Source organism: Salvelinus fontinalis, chromosome 37, assembly GCF_029448725.1.
Source record: "Salvelinus fontinalis isolate EN_2023a chromosome 37, ASM2944872v1, whole genome shotgun sequence".
Classification (NCBI taxonomy): Eukaryota; Metazoa; Chordata; class Actinopteri; order Salmoniformes; family Salmonidae; genus Salvelinus; species Salvelinus fontinalis.
Genome location: NC_074701.1, coordinates 5,847,349 through 5,866,348, shown reverse-complemented (window position 1 = coordinate 5,866,348; position 19,000 = coordinate 5,847,349). Strand labels below are relative to the sequence as shown.

The window sequence follows — 19,000 nt, the reverse complement described above, 5'->3', positions numbered from 1 at the left end:
GCAGCACATCGGAGGGATGTGCTTCTCTCTCTCTCACACACACACACACACACTCCTAGGGATGTGAACAGGTTCTTCTTTTATGAGCGAGCTGCTTGGTATTCGGAACATGCTCCGGCCTTAAGAGGCCCCGTGATTCATTGCAGGAGGTGCGACACAGCCCCTAGCAGAGATCCATCCACCGCAGAAGCTAGGACTAATAATAGGTCTGGCCCTGCCTCATGCCTTCATCCCCTGATGCTCTCCTGCTCTCTCCCTCTAATGTCACCTAACACTCACCAGCCAGTAAAATAGTTTGTTTTTCAGGGAAAAGGGACTTCAGAGTGATCCAGCATTTCCCTTTTCAGCCTCGGAATGAAACCTTCAATGGAGAGACGAGGTCAGCCTCTCTTGGCGGGGTGAAGGTGTAATCTCACAAAACGCTCTTTTGTTTTATTATGAAGTAGCTGGTAAAATGGCAGCGCCCAGGTTGGTGTTTACACGCAGTACTTGTGTGTGTATGTATGTGTGTGTGTGTGTGTATGTGTTTGGCCTGCCCTTCATTTATTGTCAACATGTATTGATTGGCCGCTGAGCAGGGTATTGGAGAGAGAGATTGCCCTCTCCTCTCATGTTTGATGTTGTTCAAGCTGTATTGTGCCTGCCAGGTGCCTCACCCCACCTCTGCCCCGGCAACACTCTGAATGTGCTACTGAGCACCCTGAGTCCTTTCTCTCTTTTCTCTCCTTTCCCCTATTTTCTCTCATTTCCTCTCTTTCCTCCACTTTCCTCCACTTTCCTCTCATTTCCTCTCTTTCCTCCACTTTCCTCTCATTTCCTCTCTTTCCTCCACTTTCCTCTCATTTCCTCTCTTTCCTCCACTTTCCTCTCATTTCCTCTCTTTTCTCCCATTTCCTCTCTTTCCTCCTTTCCTCTGTTTTCTCTCATTTCCTCTCTTACCTCCTTTTCTCTCCTTTCTACTCCTTTCCTCTCCTTTCCTCTTTTCTCTCATTTCCTCTCTTACCTATTTTCCTCGCCTTTCCTTTCCTTTCCTTTCCTCTTTCCTCTCATTTTCCCTCCTTTCCTATCTTTTCTCTCCTTTTCTCTAATTTCCTCTTTTCTGTCCTTTTCCCTCTTTTCCTTTTCTTTCCTCTCATTTCCCTCCTTTCCTCTCTTTTCTCTCATTTCCTCTTTTCTGTCCTTTCCCCTCTTTTCCTTTTCTTTCCTCTCATTTCCCTCCTTTCCTCTCTTTTCTCTCATTTCCTCTTTTCTGTCCTTTCCCCTCTTTTCCTTTCCTTTCCTCTCCTTTTCTCTCCTTTCTCTCCTTTTCTCTCATTTCTCCCCTTTTCTCTCATTTCCTCTTTGTCCTTTCCTCTTTTCTCTCCTTTCCCCTCTTTTCCTTTCCTTTCCCCTCTTTTCTCTCCTCTCCTTTCCTCTCTTTTCTCTCCTCTCCTTTCCTCTCCTTATCTCTCCCCTTTTCTCTCATTTCCTCTTTCCTCTCCTTTCCTCTCCGTATCTCCCCTTTTCTCTCATTTCCTCTTTCCTCTCCTTTCCTCTCCTTATCTCTCATTTCTCTCCTTTTCTATCCTTTTCTCATTTCTCTCCTTTCCTTTCCTTTCCTCTCCTTTCCTTTATTTTCCTCTCCTTTCCTCTCCTTTCTCTCCTTTCCTCACCTTTCCTTCTTTCTTTCCGGTCTTTTTCTCTCTTTATTTAAGCAAGAGGAATTAGTCTATTGATGTGTTGCAACAGTCCTTATTCAAATAACAGCGGATTTGCTGTTTTTAAAAAGCTATTCCCTCAAAGGGCATTTCTTGCCCTCAACGTCCTTCTTTAATTTCTATTAGTTTATTCATTGTCTCTGTGAATGCTGGAGCGTTCCTCTCTCCTCAGTGCTGCCACTGGGGGGCACTGTTAGGCTGTACATGTCGTCTGGAGCTGCATAGAGAGAGCGACCCAGAAGCCTACATGTCATTTCTCTACACACAAAATGGTTGCTGGCTGCAGATTCACACATAAGCCCCGTGCAGCACAATTGCGAATTGCACCATTTAAAGAATGACATGGAGCCGGAGGGGTACAGCTGTAACGTGATATAGCTGTGTGTGTCTGTGTTATTGTTCCCTATACATCTCCACTCTGTACATTCATGCGTGTGGGTCGTAGGAGGTAGGTGTGTTCACATACGCGTGCTACAGATTCACAGACATTAAAGTCACATTAAAGGGCCTTGACACCACTGTAATAATGTGATTGAAACGGTCTGTTTAATGGGTGCGTCCCAAATGGGACCCTATTCCCTACATAGTGCACCCCTCTAGGCCCTGGTCAAAAGTAGTGCACTATATATAATAGAGTGCCATTCCGGACACAGGGGGGCTTTGTGATTGTTTCAACTGCTGGTTGCCTCTTTAACAGGCGTATGGTATGTCAGTGTAGTACTATGTTACTATAACGTATGTTGTTATTCATTCTCTACAGGTGTATGGTATGTCAGTGTAGTACTATGTTACTATAACGTATGTTGCTATTCATTCTCTACAGGTGTATGGTATGTCAGTGTAGTACTATGTTACTATAACGTATGTTGTTATTCATTCTCTACAGGCGTATGGTATGTCAGTGTAGTACTATGTTACTATAACGTATGTTGCTATTCATTCTCTACAGGTGTATGGTATGTCAGTGTAGTACTATGTTACTATAACGTATGTTGTTATTCATTCTCTACAGGCGTATGGTATGTCAGTGTAGTACTATGTTACTATAACGTCTGTTGCTATTCATTCTCTACAGGTGTATGGTATGTCAGTGTAGTACTATGTTACTATAACGTACTATATGTTACTGTAACGTATGTTGTTATTCATTCTCTACAGGTGTATGGTATGTCAGTGTAGTACTATGTTACTATAACGTACTATATGTTACTGTAACGTATGTTGTTATTCATTCTCTACAGGTGTATGGTATGTCAGTGTAGTACTATGTTACTGTAACGTATGTTGTTATTCATTGTCTACAGGTTCATTCTCTACAGGCGTATGGTATGTCAGTGTAGTACTATGTTACTGTAACGTATGTTGTTATTCATTGTCTACAGGTTCATTCTCTACAGGCGTATGGTATGTCAGTGTAGTACTATGTTACTGTAACGTATGTTGTTATTCATTCTCTACAGGCGTATGGTATGTCCGTGCTGCCGTTAAACCTGATTAAAGGGACACGCAGTGTGGTGTACGAGCGTCTGGAGAACACTGAAGATATTGAAGAGGTTGAACACCAGGTGGAAAAGATCAAAGCCAAGGTGGGTCTCAGTTATCACCAACGCTGAGAACCATACAGCTGCATATCTATTGTGGTGAAAAGATTTGTTTTGGAGGGGGGGTTAAATAAGAATGGGATGGAATTGGTTATGACTTCTGGCTGTAAGGAATGTGGAGGTTGATGACTAAAAGCCAGTCTGCCATTGGTCCCTGTTGTAGGTGATGCCACAGAGCTGATGTGAGCTGGTGGCATGCAGCCAGACCTGGGTTCAAATACTATTGGAAATCGTTTCAAATGCTCTATTTAATTAAGCTTGATTGAGCTTTACTGAGCTTGCATAATTATAACATGTGACACAGGGTGTTAGAAAAACAGAAAGGGGCGTCTCCTCACTCCTCTATTAAATCCCTTCCCTCCAGAGCCAGAGTCAGACTGTTGAAACTGTAGAACACCTGCAGTCCTCTCATACCTTCAGACTGTTGACACTGTAGGACATCTGCAGTCCTCTCATACCTTCAGACTAGTGACACTGTAGAACACCTGCAGTCCTCTCATACCTTCAGACTGTTGAAACTGTAGGACACCTGCAGTCCTCTCATACCTTCAGACTGTTGAAACTGTAGAACACCTGCAGTCCTCTCATACCTTCAGACTAGTGACACTGTAGAACACCTGCAGTCCTCTCATACCTTCAGACTGTTGAAACTGTAGAACACCTGCAGTCCTCTCATACCTTCAGACTGTTGAAACTGTAGAACACCTGCAGTCCTCTCATAGCTTCAGACTGTTGAAACTGTAGGACACCTGCAGTCCTCTCATAGCTTCAGACTGTTGAAACTGTAGAACACCTGCAGTCCTCTCATACCTTCAGACTAGTGACACTGTAGAACACCTGCAGTCCTCTCATACCTTCAGACTAGTGACACTGTAGAACACCTGCAGTCCTCTCATACCTTCAGACTGTTGACACTGTAAAACACCTGCAGTCCTCTCATACCTTCAGACTGTTGAAACTGTAGAACACCTGCAGTCCTCTCATACCTTCAGACTGTTGAAACTGTAGAACACCTGCAGTCCTCTCATACCTTCAGACTGTTGAAACTGTAGAACACCTGCAGTCCTCTCATACCTCCAGACTGTTGAAACTGTAGAACACCTGCAGTCCTCTCATACCTTCAGACTGTTGACACTGTAGAACACCTACAGTCCTCTCATACCTTCAGACTGTTGACACTGTAGAACACCTGCAGTCCTCTCATACCTTCAGACTGTTGACACTGTAGAACACCTACAGTCCTCTCATACCTTCAGACTAGTAACGCTGTAGAACACCTGCAGTCCTCTCATACCTCCTCTTTGTCTGTGTGTTTGTCTCCAGTGTGAGGACGGGCGTCCTCTGTCGTCGCGGGACCGTCGTAACCTCCATGAGTTTGAGGACAAGCTACAGGTGAGATTGTTGTTCAGATCCAGAGTGTTTAATAGTCACATGTTCAGGGTTACAGGTGTGATTGTTGTTCAGATTCAGAGTGTTTAATAGTCACATGTTCAGGGTTACAGGTGTGATTGTTGTTTAGATTCAGAGTGTTTAATAGTCACATGTTCAGGGTTACAGGTGGGATTGTTGTTCAGATTCAGAGTGTTTAATAGTCACATGTTCAGGGTTACAGGTGTGATTGTTGTTCAGATTCAGAGTGTTTAATAGTCACATGTTCAGGGTTACAGCTGTGATTGTTGTTCAGATTCAGAGTGTTTAATAGTCACATGTTCAGGGTTACAGCTGTGATTGTTGTTCAGATTCAGAGTGTTTAATAGTCACATGTTCACGGTGACAGGTGTGATTGTTGTTCAGATTCAGAGTGTTTAATAGTCACATGTTCAGGGTTACAGGTGTGATTGGAATGACTTCCATAGGTCCTCAGTGTAGACCACGTTGGCCTCGGCGGCTCTTTTTGGCAGCACAGGGTCAGGGTGGCGTTGGTGACCCCAATGTGGCTGGATTTCTTTTTATACCCCGTGACCGTTAGGAGCCCCTTGTGTCCGACCCGCTGAATTGCTCCTCTACTTTGTCCTTATACTTGGGTTTCACCATCTTGATCCATCTGCGTAGGTCGTATTTGTACTGTTTAACCAAACTATTGTCCCCGGTCACCTTGCCCTGTTTATAAGCATCTCTCTCTGTTTCAATTAGTTTATATAACAATGAAAAAACCAGACATCCAAGACAAGATGCATAAGTAATAACACTGAGGAGGGAACAGAGAATGGTCCGTTCTGGCACAGACGAGGCCCGTTTCTCTCAGGGCTTATTAACTGCTTCTTTAGGGAACAACAACACATGGAGAATGTTTTCATTGAGGTCCTTTAGGTGCTCCAGAGGAGGGGAAGGCACCTGGAGATAGCAGAGAGTCACTGCTGCACCAAGGTTGGATCTGCTCTCAGACCACTCAAGGTGAGAAACACACACACTTTCAGGTCCCCATCTAACCAGAAGCTGGTCTGTCATTTAACTTTTCACTTTGAGAAGTTAAATGGATTTTCCAGTTTCAACCGGTTCCAATACAGTGTTACGTGTTACATTGGAGATTAAAGAGATATTGAACAATCAATATTACGTAAGTGTGCTGATAATGTAACACTGTCATCTCTCTTTACCGACTGGAAAGACACACACACACACACACACACACAGCAGTCCCAGCTGACAGTGATGAAGGACTATGCTCATCATGTCATCTGTTCCATACAGTAACTAGGAAGAGACACACTGATTATGAGTCAACACATCATCTAAGGTGCATCCCAAATGGTTCCCTATTCCCTATGTAGGTATTTTCTACAGAAGTGGTGCAAACTGTACTACCACCCCTAAAAAACGTAGGAAATGTATTTTCGTCAGTATATGGTCTAATTAAATCTGAGGCAATAACAAATATATTGTTACATTAATACAATTAAACTGCATTGTTTACACACCGATTTCTATTGAGGTGGCTGTCCCAAACCCTGACTCGAAACATTTGTTTTAAAAATAGGCAATTCATGTTTTTAGATTTTTTTTAACACTATTATATTGTTACAACATCTTGAGTCGTTCTATCAATACATTTAACAATGCTGATCTATTTATTAGTTTTGTTTATTTTTCAACATCTTTCTCAAAAAAAAATGCTGTCCACCTTTTGATGGCATCCCTCTCCACACTACGGCCACATGGTGAGTAGTCTGTCTGCTAGCATTCTGGAGAAAATGAGGGAGCAAGTTGGTAAATCTTCATGTATTTTTAAGAAGTGTCACTACCGAACATCTAATAGTTCAAGAAACATGTACACCTGTCCAAATGAAAGGTAGCCAGCCATATGCTAGCTATGGGATTCATTCAAGATAAAGTCAACATTGCTGTGTCCACCAGGCCGTGTCCACCAGGCCGTGTCCACCAGGCCGTGTCCACCAGGCCGTGTCCACCAGGCCGTGTCCACCAGGCCGTGTCCACCAGGCCGTGTCCACCAGGCCGTGTCCACCAGGCCGTGTCCACCAGGCCGTGTCCACCAGGCCGTGTCCACCAGGCCGTGTCCACCAGGCCGTGTTCACCAGGCCGTGTCCACCAGGCCGTGTTCACCAGGCCGTGTCCACCAGGCCGTGTCCACCAGGCCGCGTCCACCAGGCCGCGTCCACCAGGCCGCGTCCACCAGGCCGCGTCCACCAGGCCGCGTCCACCAGGCCGCGTCCACCAGGCCGCGTCCACCAGGCCGCGTCCACCAGGCCGCGTCCACCAGGCCGCGTCCACCAGGCCGCGTCCACCAGGCCGCGTCCACCAGGCCGCGTCCACCAGGCCGCGTCCAGCAGGCCGTGTCCAGCAGGGCGTGTCCAGCAGGCCGTGTCCACCAGGCCGTGTCCACCAGGCCAACATCATTTTCTTTGGACTTTATCTCTCACCTAAATGTTTTTGAGACAGTTTTAGAACCGCATGGGAAAACTTCTGAACCATAGAAACACAGTAACATAGAGTCATTATATTATAGTCATTCAATTTCTATCTTTAAACCAAATAATTAAACATACAATATAATACTTTGCGTTCTATCTCAAAGCTTTTCTGAATTTATCGCCACCCCACCCCAAATCTAATTACACAAATGTTGATTTTTACAGCAACCTTCAATTCATTACATTTTCATCTCTTATCAAAATGAAAACAATACCAATAAATTAATTTACTCAGTCAAATGATCTTTCTAAAAAAACGTATCTTATTATACATTGTTTTGGGGGCGACCCCACTGCAGATCCCCCGTTGCCCCCCGGCCTTGAATCCTACTGCTCTAATGCTTCCAACCTACCTGTCTTGACAATGGTTCATGTGTTAGACTCCTCCTCCCCACCGTTCATTCTCTAACGGTTCACATTTTGAGGACAGCACAGAGTAGAATGGAAGATAATAGAATAGAGAGCCTTCCAACCTTCCTCTCTTGGTTCACGTGTCACAATCCTCCCCACTTATCATCCTCTCCCAGTTTACATCTCCACAGGCCCACTGAACAGCACAGACTCCTAATGGCATAAAACGACCTTCATATTATATAGTTATTCATTCTGTGTTCCAACCTCAGTATCTCTCTGTGGTTCACGTGTCACAATCCTCCCCACCGTTCATCGTCTCCCAGTTTATATCTCCACAGGCCCACTGTTTATTCACAAGCTCTAATGAAACGTTAAAGCAGCCGGCTAGCTTCTGTAACAGTGTGTCTTTAACCGAGGGGGGCCAGTCCTTATGACACTCCCAAAACTCACATCTACACAGTAATGAGATGGCAGATATATCTACTGTATTCCCAGGCACCAGCCAGGAACGATGAGCAGGGAGCCCCAGAGCAGAGCTACACTACCTACCAGTCTTCTGGCTGTTCTGTTTCCACTGCTGTCATGTGTTGGTGTCTGCTTGGCTGTGTGTTGATCACCTGTCATGTGTTAGGGTCTGATTGGCTGTGTGTTGATCACCTGTCATGTGTTAGGGTCTGATTGGCTGTGTGTTGATCACCAGACGTGTTATAATCTAACACGTCTGGTGTAATATAATCTATTACACCGGACGTGTTAGATTATATTACACCGGACGTGTTAGATTATATTACACCAGACGTGTTAGATTATATTACACCCGACGTGTTAGATTATATTACATCAGGCGTGTTCGATTATATTACACCGGACGTGTTAGATTATATTACACCAGACGTGTTAGATTATATTACACCAGACGTGTTAGATTATATTACACCGGACGTGTTAGATTATATTACATCAGGCGTGTTAGATTATATTACACCGGACGTGTTAGATTATATTACACCGGACGTGTTAGATTATATTACACCAGGCGTGTTAGATTATATTACACCCGACGTGTTAGATTATATTACACCCGACGTGTTAGATTATATTACACCGGACGTGTTAGATTATATTACACTGGACGTGTTAGATTATATTACACCGGACGTGTTAGATTATATTACACCGGACGTGTTAGATTATATTACACCGGGCGTGTTAGATTATATTACACCGGACGTGTTAGATTATATTACACCGAGCGTGTTAGATTATATTACACCGGACGTGTTAGATTATATTACACCAGGCGTGTTAGATTATATTACACCAGACGTGTTAGATTATATTATACCGGACGTGTTAGATTATATTACACCAGACCGGTTAGATTATATTACATCAGGCGTGTTAGATTATATTACATCAGGCGTGTTAGATTATATTACACCAGGCGTGTTAGATTATATTACACCGGACGTGTTAGAATATATTACACCAGGCGTGTTAGATTATATTACACCGAGCGTGTTAGATTATATTACACCGGACGTGTTAGATTATATTACACCAGGCGTGTTAGATTATATTACACCAGACGTGTTAGATTATATTATACCGGACGTGTTAGATTATATTACACCAGACCGGTTAGATTATATTACATCAGGCGTGTTAGATTATATTACATCAGGCGTGTTAGATTATATTACACCAGGCGTGTTAGATTATATTACACCGGACGTGTTAGAATATATTACACCAGGCGTGTTAGATTATATTACACCGGACGTGTTAGATTATATTACACCGGACGTGTTAGATTATATTACATCAGGCGTGTTAGATTATATTACACCGGACGTGTTAGATTATATTACACCGGACGTGTTAGATTATATTACACCAGGCGTGTTAGATTATATTACACCCGACGTGTTAGATTATATTACACCCGACGTGTTAGATTATATTACACCGGACGTGTTAGATTATATTACACCAGGCGTGTTAGATTATATTACACCCGACGTGTTAGATTATATTACACCCGACGTGTTAGATTATATTACACCGGACGTGTTAGATTATATTACACTGGACGTGTTAGATTATATTACACCGGACGTGTTAGATTATATTACACCGGACGTGTTAGATTATATTACACCGGGCGTGTTAGATTATATTACACCGGACGTGTTAGATTATATTACACCGAGCGTGTTAGATTATATTACACCGGACGTGTTAGATTATATTACACCGGACGTGTTAGATTATATTACACCGGACGTGTTAGATTATATTACACCGGGCGTGTTAGATTATATTACACCGGACGTGTTAGATTATATTACACCGGACGTGTTAGATTATATTACACCGGACGTGTTAGATTATATTACACCGGGCGTGTTAGATTATATTACACCAGGCGTGTTAGATTATATTACACCAGGCGTGTTAGATTATATTACACCAGGCGTGTTATCATAAGGTGAATGCATCAATTTGTAAGTCGCTCTGGATAAGAGCGTCTGCTAAATGACTTAAATGTAAATGTAAATGTAGATTATATTACACCGGACGTGTTAGATTATATTACACCGGGCGTGTTATATTATATTAAACCGGACGTGGTAGATTATATTACACCGGACGTGTTAGATTATGTTACACCAGACGTGTTATATTATATTACACCCGACGTGTTGGATCACTTCAATGCGGTGAAATCTGACTGGAATGGGATCAAGGACCTTTTCTTGTGACCTATATGTCTGTTTTCTCTTTGGGAGCACCAGGTGCCAGGCAGGGATCCTTCCAGAGCAGAGTTACCTACCGGTATTTCTCTGTTTCTCTCACAAAGCAGGGCTCTGCAGTGCCACCATTTTACCTGCATATGCTCTTAAATATATAGCTGTGCGACCTGGACATTGTATTGAGGAGCACCAGTGCGCCTAGATAAATGAAGGATTCTAGCTTTATTACCTCAAATCTTTTTTATTCTGCTCCTAAATGTATTTGTGTGCGCTTCCATTTTTCAATTTTGGCACACACATGTTCCTTGTTAAAAAGGCCAGCATAGAGCCCTGCACACTCTTCTGCTGTGGTTGCTTTAATGCCTTAGTGTCTGTCTGTGTGTCGGTCACAGCAGTACTTTACTGCAACCTTTGTCTGTCTTTCAGTCTGCTGCTGCCTGCTCGTTGAGGGTTCTAGGCCATTAGAAAGCATTATGTAACCAGTATTGGTGTTAAAATGGCTTCATAAATACATTTGGATGATTGACAGATAGGCTTGTTTTGTGAGTGACCGTAGTGAACTCAATCTGATTTAATTAATTTTGATGGATGTTTTTGCATTGCATTTTGAGTGTATTTACTATCATCTGCTTCCCTAATGAGCCTAGAGAGACTTTAATGAGACCTAATTCACTAATTGGTTGATAAATTAGTTAATTAGCTTAGCTGATAACCATGTAACTTCACCTCAGACAATAACATTTACCTTCACACCAACTCATGTCTGCCCACCAGCATGTCCATAGTGCACCTGTCTGTATGATGTCGGTGGGTGATCTTGGACTGAAACAGAGCTTCTTGGTTTCATCTTGGTGTATCAGAATGTGCCATTATGAGATGAACAGCAGACAGAAAGGCAGCTAAATGAAGCAGGATGTATTATTCAGCCACCCAGGCTGTCTGTGTGTCTGTGGAGCTGAATGGAGAGCAGGAACCACTTCTCCTTGCTCCAGGTAGTCTGCTGTATCTGCACGTGTGGGGATGTTGCAGTGATCATTAACGTTTAATAGATGGCCCCAGTCCATGCTCAGATATATAGCCTCGATACAGCCTCAGTCTAGATACCGGAGATGTCTTTGTTCCATGGCGCACAATTCAGCATTTATGCCTACACTATTCGGTAACACAAGCTCGCTATTTTGCAGGATCCAAAATAACAATCACTGTTTGTTACAGATGTATAAACTTAAACTAAAAAATATAAACTATCTATACATATATTGTCTTTATAAACCTACTTAAATAATGTCATTTGTCGGCCTACCTTCCTGTAACTAACATTGTGTTGCCTGGCAGCTAACGTTCCCTGGAAGATGTGACATCACACCAATAGAACACTATGTAAAGAGGAACACAATGACAGCCTTGTGTGTGTCTCAGAGGCTGCTGTCAACACTGCAATACAGCTCAGCTTGTAGAATTACTGTTGCTCCTCTGTGCCGGACCAGAGGCCTTGTGGTGGGGTTTAGTCTGCACCTCTGTGCCGGACCAAAGGCCTTGTGGTGGGGTTTAGTCTGCTCCTCTCTGCCGGACCAGAGGCCTTGTGGTGGGGTTTAGTCTGCTCCTCTGTGCCGGACCAGAGGCCTTGTGGTGGGGTTTAGTCTGCTCCTCTGTGCCGGACCAGAGGCCTTGTGGTGGGGTTTAGTCTGCTCCTCTGTGCCAGGCCAGAGGCCTTGTGGTGGAGTTTAGTCTGCTCCTCTGTGCCGGACCAAAGGCCTTGTGGTGGGGTTTAGTCTGCTCCTCTGTGCCAGACCAGAGGCCTTGTGGTAGGGTTTAGTCTGCTCCTCTGTGCCGGGCCAGAGGCCTTGTGGTGGGGTTTAGTCTGCTCCTATGTGCCGGACCAAAGGCCTTGTGGTGGGGTTTAGTCTGCTCCTCTGTGCCGGGCCAGAGGCCTTGTGGTGGGGTTTAGTCTGCTCCTCTGTGCCGGACCAAAGGCCTTGTGGTGGGGTTTAGTCTGCTCCTCTGTGCCGGACCAAAGGCCTTGTGGTGGGGTTTAGTCTGCTCCTCTGTGCCGGGCTAGAGGCCTTGTGGTGGGGTTTAGTCTGCTCCTCTGTGCCGGACCAAAGGCCTTGTGGTGGGGTTTAGTCTGCTCCTCTGTGCCGGACCAAAGGCCTTGTGGTGGGGTTTAGTCTGCTCCTCTGTGCCGGGCGAGAGGCCTTGTGGTGGGGTTTAGTCTGCTCCTCTGTGCCAGACCAGAGGCCTTGTGGTAGGGTTTAGTCTGCTCCTCTGTGCCGGGCCAGAGGCCTTGTGGTAGGGTTTAGTCTGCTCCTCTGTGCCGGGCCAGAGGCCTTGTGGTGGGGTTTAGTCTGCTCCTCTGTGCCGGGCCAGAGGCCTTGTGGTGGGGTTTAGTCTGCCCCTCTGTGCCGGACCAAAGGCCTTGTGGTGGGGTTTAGTCTGCTCCTCTGTGCCGGGCCAAAGGCCTTGTGGTGGGGTTTAGTCTGCTCCTCTGTGCCGGGCCAAAGGCCTTGTGGTGGGGTTTAGCCTGCTCCTCTGTGCCGGGCCAAAGGCCTTGTGGTGGGGTTTAGTCTGCTCCTCTGTGCCGGGCCAGAGGCCTTGTGGTGGTGGTTTAGGGACGGTTTGAAGATATGAATACACGGCACCTGAGATACACCTAATGAAAACACAGACACACACACACATACATACACAACAACGTAGATAGATAGTACGGTATATCAACATTGCCATCATACAGTAGCCTCCCGGTACTATCTCCTGTCTGATACAGACAAAGCCCTGATCCCAGTGCAGACCTGGCTTCAAATACTATTTAAAGTAATTTAAAATACTTTATCTGTGCTTGATTGAGCTTGTCTGGTACAATGGAACTATTTCACTTGTCCCACAATGGCGATCCCCACCCATCTGGCAATCCAGGCAGACGAAAGACTTTATGACTTATCCAGACAGATGAACCCTCTGACCGAGCCATCTCTACACATACTGTCTGGTCATTATCACAGAGGGGATGGAGGCACCTCTTTCTCTCTCTCTATTAAAAAATGATAGGCCAGGGCCATCTCTCTTCAATACCCTGCCAATCAATATATATTGAGAAAAAGGAAGGGCAGGCTGAACGTGCACACACACACAGACACACACACACACATACACACACACACACACACACACAGACACACACACAGACACACACACACACATACACACACACACACACACACAGACACACACACACACACACACACACACACACACAGACACACACACACACAGACAGACAGACAGACAGACAGACAGACAGACAGACACATACACAGACAGACAGACAGACAGACAGACAGACAGACAGACAGACAGACAGACAGACACATACACAGACAGACAGACAGACACATACACAGACAGACAGACAGACAGACACATACACAGACAGACAGACAGACACATACACAGACAGACAGACAGACACATACACAGACAGACAGACAGACACATACACAGACAGACAGACACAGACAGACAGACACAGACAGACAGACAGACACATACAGACAGACAGACACATACAGACAGACAGACACAGACACATACAGACAGACAGACAGACACATACAGACAGACACAGACACAGACACATACACAGACAGACAGACACAGACACATACACAGACAGACAGACACATACACAGACAGACAGACACATACACATACAGACAGACATACACATACAGACAGACAGACACATACACATACAGACAGACACATACACATACAGACACACACACACACACATACACATACAGACACACACACACACACACACACACACACACACAGACAGACAGACACATAGACAGACAGACAGACAGACAGACAGACAGACAGACAGACACATAGAAAGACAGACAGACACATACACAGACAGACAGACAGACACATACACAGACAGACAGACAGACACATACACATACAGACACACACACACACACATACACATATAGACACACACACATACAGACAGACAGACAGACAGACAGACAGACAGATACACATACAGACAGACAGACACATACACACACATACAGACAGACAGACACACACACATACAGACAGACAGACACATAGACAGACAGACAGACACATAGACAGACAGACAGACACATAGACAGACAGACAGACACATAGACAGACAGACAGACACATAGACAGACAGACACATAGACAGACAGACACATAGACAGACAGACAGACAGACAGACAGACAGACAGACAGACACATATACATACAGACACACACACACACACACACACACACACACATACACAGACAGACAGACAGACAGACAGACAGACAGACACAGACAGATACAGACAGACAGACACAGACAGACACATACAGACAGACAGACACATACAGACAGACAGACACATACAGACAGACAGACACATACAGACAGACAGACAGACACACACAGACAGACACACACACACACACACAGACAGACACACACACACACACATTTACATTTACATTTACATTTAAGTCATTTAGCAGACGCTCTTATCCAGAGCGACTTACAAATTGGTGCATTCACCTTATGACATCCAGTGGAACAGCCACTTTACAATAGTGCATCTAGATCATTTTAAGGGGGGGGGGGGGGGGGGCAGAAGGATTGCTTTATCCTAGGTATTCCTTGAAGAGGTGGGGTTTCAGGTGTCTCCGGAAGGTGGTGATTATTGACTCCGCTGTCCTGGCGTCGTGAGGGAGTTTGTTCCACCATTGGGGTGCCAGAGCAGCGAACAGTTTTGACTGGGCTGAGCGGGAACTGTACTTCCTCAGTGGTAGGGAGGCGAGCAGGCCAGAGGTGGATGAACGCAGTGCCCTTGTTTGGGTGTAGGGCCTGATCAGAGCCTGAAGGTACTGAGGTGCCGTTCCCCTCACAGCTCCGTAGGCAAGCACCATGGTCTTGTAGCGGATGCGAGCTTCAACTGGAAGCCAGTGGAGAGAGCGGAGGAGCGGGGTGACGTGAGAGAACTTGGGAAGGTTGAACACCAGACGGGCTGCGGCGTTCTGGATGAGTTGTAGGGGTTTAATGGCACAGGCAGGGAGCCCAGCCAACAGCGAGTTGCAGTAATCCAGACGGGAGATGACAAGTGCCTGGATTAGGACCTGCGCCGCTTCCTGTGTGAGGCAGGGTCGTACTCTACGGATGTTGTAGAGCATGAACCTACAGGAACGGGCCACCGCCTTGATGTTGGTGGAGAACGACAGGGTGTTGTCCAGGATCACGCCAAGGTTCTTAGCGCTCTGGGAGGAGGACACAATGGAGTTGTCAACCGTGATGGCGAGATCATGGAACGGACAGTCCTTCCCCGGGAGGAAGAGCAGCTCCGTCTTGCCGAGGTTCAGCTTGAGGTGGTGATCCGTCATCCACACTGATATGTCTGCCAGACATGCAGAGATGCGATTCGCCACCTGGTCATCAGAAGGGGGAAAGGAGAAGATTAATTGTGTGTCGTCTGCATAGCAATGATAGGAGAGACCATGTGAGGTTATGACAGAGCCAAGTGACTTGGTGTATAGCGAGAATAGGAGAGGGCCTAGAACAGAGCCCTGGGGGACACCAGTGGTGAGAGCGCGTGGTGAGGAGACAGATTCTCGCCACGCCACCTGGTAGGAGCGACCTGTCAGGTAGGACGCAATCCAAGCGTGGGCCGCGCCGGAGATGCCCAACTCGGAGAGGGTGGAGAGGAGGATCTGATGGTTCACAGTATCGAAGGCAGCCGATAGGTCTAGAAGGATGAGAGCAGAGGAGAGAGAGTTAGCTTTAGCAGTGCGGAGCGCCTCCGTGATACAGAGAAGAGCAGTCTCAGTTGAGTGACTAGTCTTGAAACCTGACTGATTTGGATCAAGAAGGTCATTCTGAGAGAGATAGCAGGAGAGCTGGCCAAGGACGGCACGTTCAAGAGTTTTGGAGAGAAAGGAAAGAAGGGATACTGGTCTGTAGTTGTTGACATCGGAGGGATCGAGTGTAGGTTTTTTCAGAAGGGGTGCAACTCTCGCTCTCTTGAAGACGGAAGGGACGTAGCCAGCGGTCAGGGATGAGTTGATGAGCGAGGTGAGGTAAGGTAGAAGGTCTCCGGAAATGGTCTGGAGAAGAGAGGAGGGGATAGGGTCAAGCGGGCAGGTTGTTGGGCGGCCGGCCGTCACAAGACGCGAGATTTCATCTGGAGAGAGAGGGGAGAAAGAGGTCAAAGCACAGGGTTGGGCAGTGTGAGCAGAACCAGCGGTGTCGTTTGACTTAGCAAACGAGGATCGGATGTCGTCGACCTTCTTTTCAAAATGGTTGACGAAGTCGTCTGCAGAGAGGGAGGAGGGGGGGGGGGAGGGGGAGGAGGATTCAGGAGGGAGGAGAAGGTGGCAAAGAGCTTCCTAGGGTTAGAGGCAGATGCTTGGAATTTAGAGTGGTAGAAAGTGGCTTTAGCAGCAGAGACAGAAGAGGAAAATGTAGAGAGGAGGGAGTGAAAGGATGCCAGGTCCGCAGGGAGGCGAGTTTTCCTCCATTTCCGCTCGGCTGCCCGGAGCCCTGTTCTGTGAGCTCGCAATGAGTCGTCGAGCCACGGAGCGGGAGGGGAGGACCGAGCCGGCCTGGAGGATAGGGGACATAGAGAGTCAAAGGATGCAGAAAGGGAGGAGAGGAGGGTTGAGGAGGCAGAATCAGGAGATAGGTTGGAGAAGGTTTGGGCAGAGGGAAGAGATGATAGGATGGAAGAGGAGAGAGTAGCGGGGGAGAGAGAGCGGAGGTTGGGACGGCGCGATACCATCCGAGTAGGGGCAGTGTGGGAAGTGTTGGATGAGAGCGAGAGGGAAAAGGATACAAGGTAGTGGTCGGAGACTTGGAGGGGAGTTGCAATGAGGTTAGTGGAAGAACAGCATCTAGTAAAGATGAGGTCAAGCGTATTGCCTGCCTTGTGAGTAGGGGGGGAAGGTGAGAGGGTGAGGTCAAAAGAGGAGAGGAGTGGAAAGAAGGAGGCAGAGAGGAATGAGTCAAAGGTAGACATGGGGAGGTTAAAGTCACCCAGAACTGTGAGAGGTGAGCCGTCCTCAGGAAAGGAGCTTATCAAGGCATCAAGCTCATTGATGAACTCTCCAAGGGAACCTGGAGGGCGATAAATGATAAGGATGTTAAGCTTGAAAGGGCTGGTAACTGTGACAGCATGGAATTCAAAGGAGGCGATAGACAGATGGGTAAGGGGAGAAAGAGAGAATGACCACTTGGGAGAGATGAGGATCCCGGTGCCACCACCCCGCTGACCAGAAGGTCTCGGGGTGTGCGAGAACACGTGGGCAGACGAAGAGAGAGCAGTAGGAGTAGCAGTGTTATCTGTGGTGAGCCATGTTTCCGTCAGTGCCAGGAAGTCGAGGGACTGGAGGGACGCATAGGCTGAGATGAGCTCTGCCTTGTTGGCCGCAGATCGGCAGTTCCAGAGGCTACCTGAGACCTGGAACTCCACGTGGGTCGTGCGGGCTGGGACCACCAGGTTAGGGTGGGCGCGGCCACGCGGTGTGAAGCGTTTGTATGGTCTGTGCAGAGAGGAGAGAACAGGGATAGACAGACACATGGTTGACAGGCTACAGAAGAGGCTACGCTAATGCAAAGGAGATTAGAATGACAAGTGGGCTACACGTCTCGAATGTTCAGAGAGTTAAGCTTACGTTGCAAAAAAATAAAAATAAAATACAAGATCTTATTGACTAAAATGATATAGTACTGCTGGCTGGTGAAGTAGCCTGGCTAGCAGTAGCTACGTTGTTGAAAGTGAAGCTGGCTAGGTAACCTCGACAATTTCACTAAATTTCTCTAAACTACACAATTATCGTGGATACAAGGACAGCAAAGACAACTAGCTAACACTACGCTAATCAAGTCGTTCCGTTGTAATGTAAGTTTCTACAGTGCTGCTATTCGGTAGAAGTTGGCTAGCTAGCAGCGTTGGCTAGGTAGGAGGACGGCAGCGCGGCAGGCGAAAAAATAGCTGGCTAGCTAACCGATAATTACTCAAAGCTACACAATTATCTTAGATACAAAGATAGCAGAGAAAACTATGTAGCTAGCTAACACTACACAAGTCAAGTCGTTCCGTTGTAATGTAATCGTTTCTACAGTGCTGCTAATTGGTGGCTAGCTGGCTAGCTAGCAGGGTTTACTACGTTACGTTACGTTAGGGCGAGAATACCTGGCTAGCGAACCTCAGCGAACCTTGATAACTACACAATTATCACCGATACAAAGACGGCTATGTAGCCAGCTAAGTAGCTAGCTAAGATCGAACAAATACAAATCAAAGATAGCAAAGACAACTGTGTAGTCAGCCAACACTACACTGATCAAGTCGTTACGTTGTAATGCGCTCGTTTCTACAATGCTGCTATTCGGTGGCAAGCTGGCTAGCTAGCCGTGTTGGCTACGTTGCGTTACGTTAGGGCGAAAATAGCTGGCTGGCGAACCTCAATAACTACACAATTATGTTTGATGCAAAGACGGCTATGTAGCTAGCTAAGATCAAACAAATCAAACCGTTGTACTGTAATGAAAATGAAAATCAGACCGTTGTACTATAATGAAATGTAATGAAAAGTTATACGGTAGACGGTGGAC

At 46.2% G+C, this 19,000-nt stretch overlaps 1 protein-coding gene across 2 annotated transcripts in view; it reads left to right on the top strand.

Moving 5' to 3' along the window:
• Positions 1 to 19,000, top strand: part of lmbrd1 (LMBR1 domain containing 1) — a 212,046-nt gene that overhangs the window by 118,054 nt on the left and 74,992 nt on the right. For both annotated transcript variants that reach the window (XM_055901726.1, XM_055901724.1), the window contains exons 8-10: positions 3,158 to 3,283; positions 4,622 to 4,690; positions 5,609 to 5,692. In XM_055901726.1, coding sequence (XP_055757701.1) covers positions 3,158 to 3,283; positions 4,622 to 4,690; positions 5,609 to 5,692 — 279 coding nt within the window. The remainder of the gene's footprint in view (positions 1 to 3,157; positions 3,284 to 4,621; positions 4,691 to 5,608; positions 5,693 to 19,000) is intronic.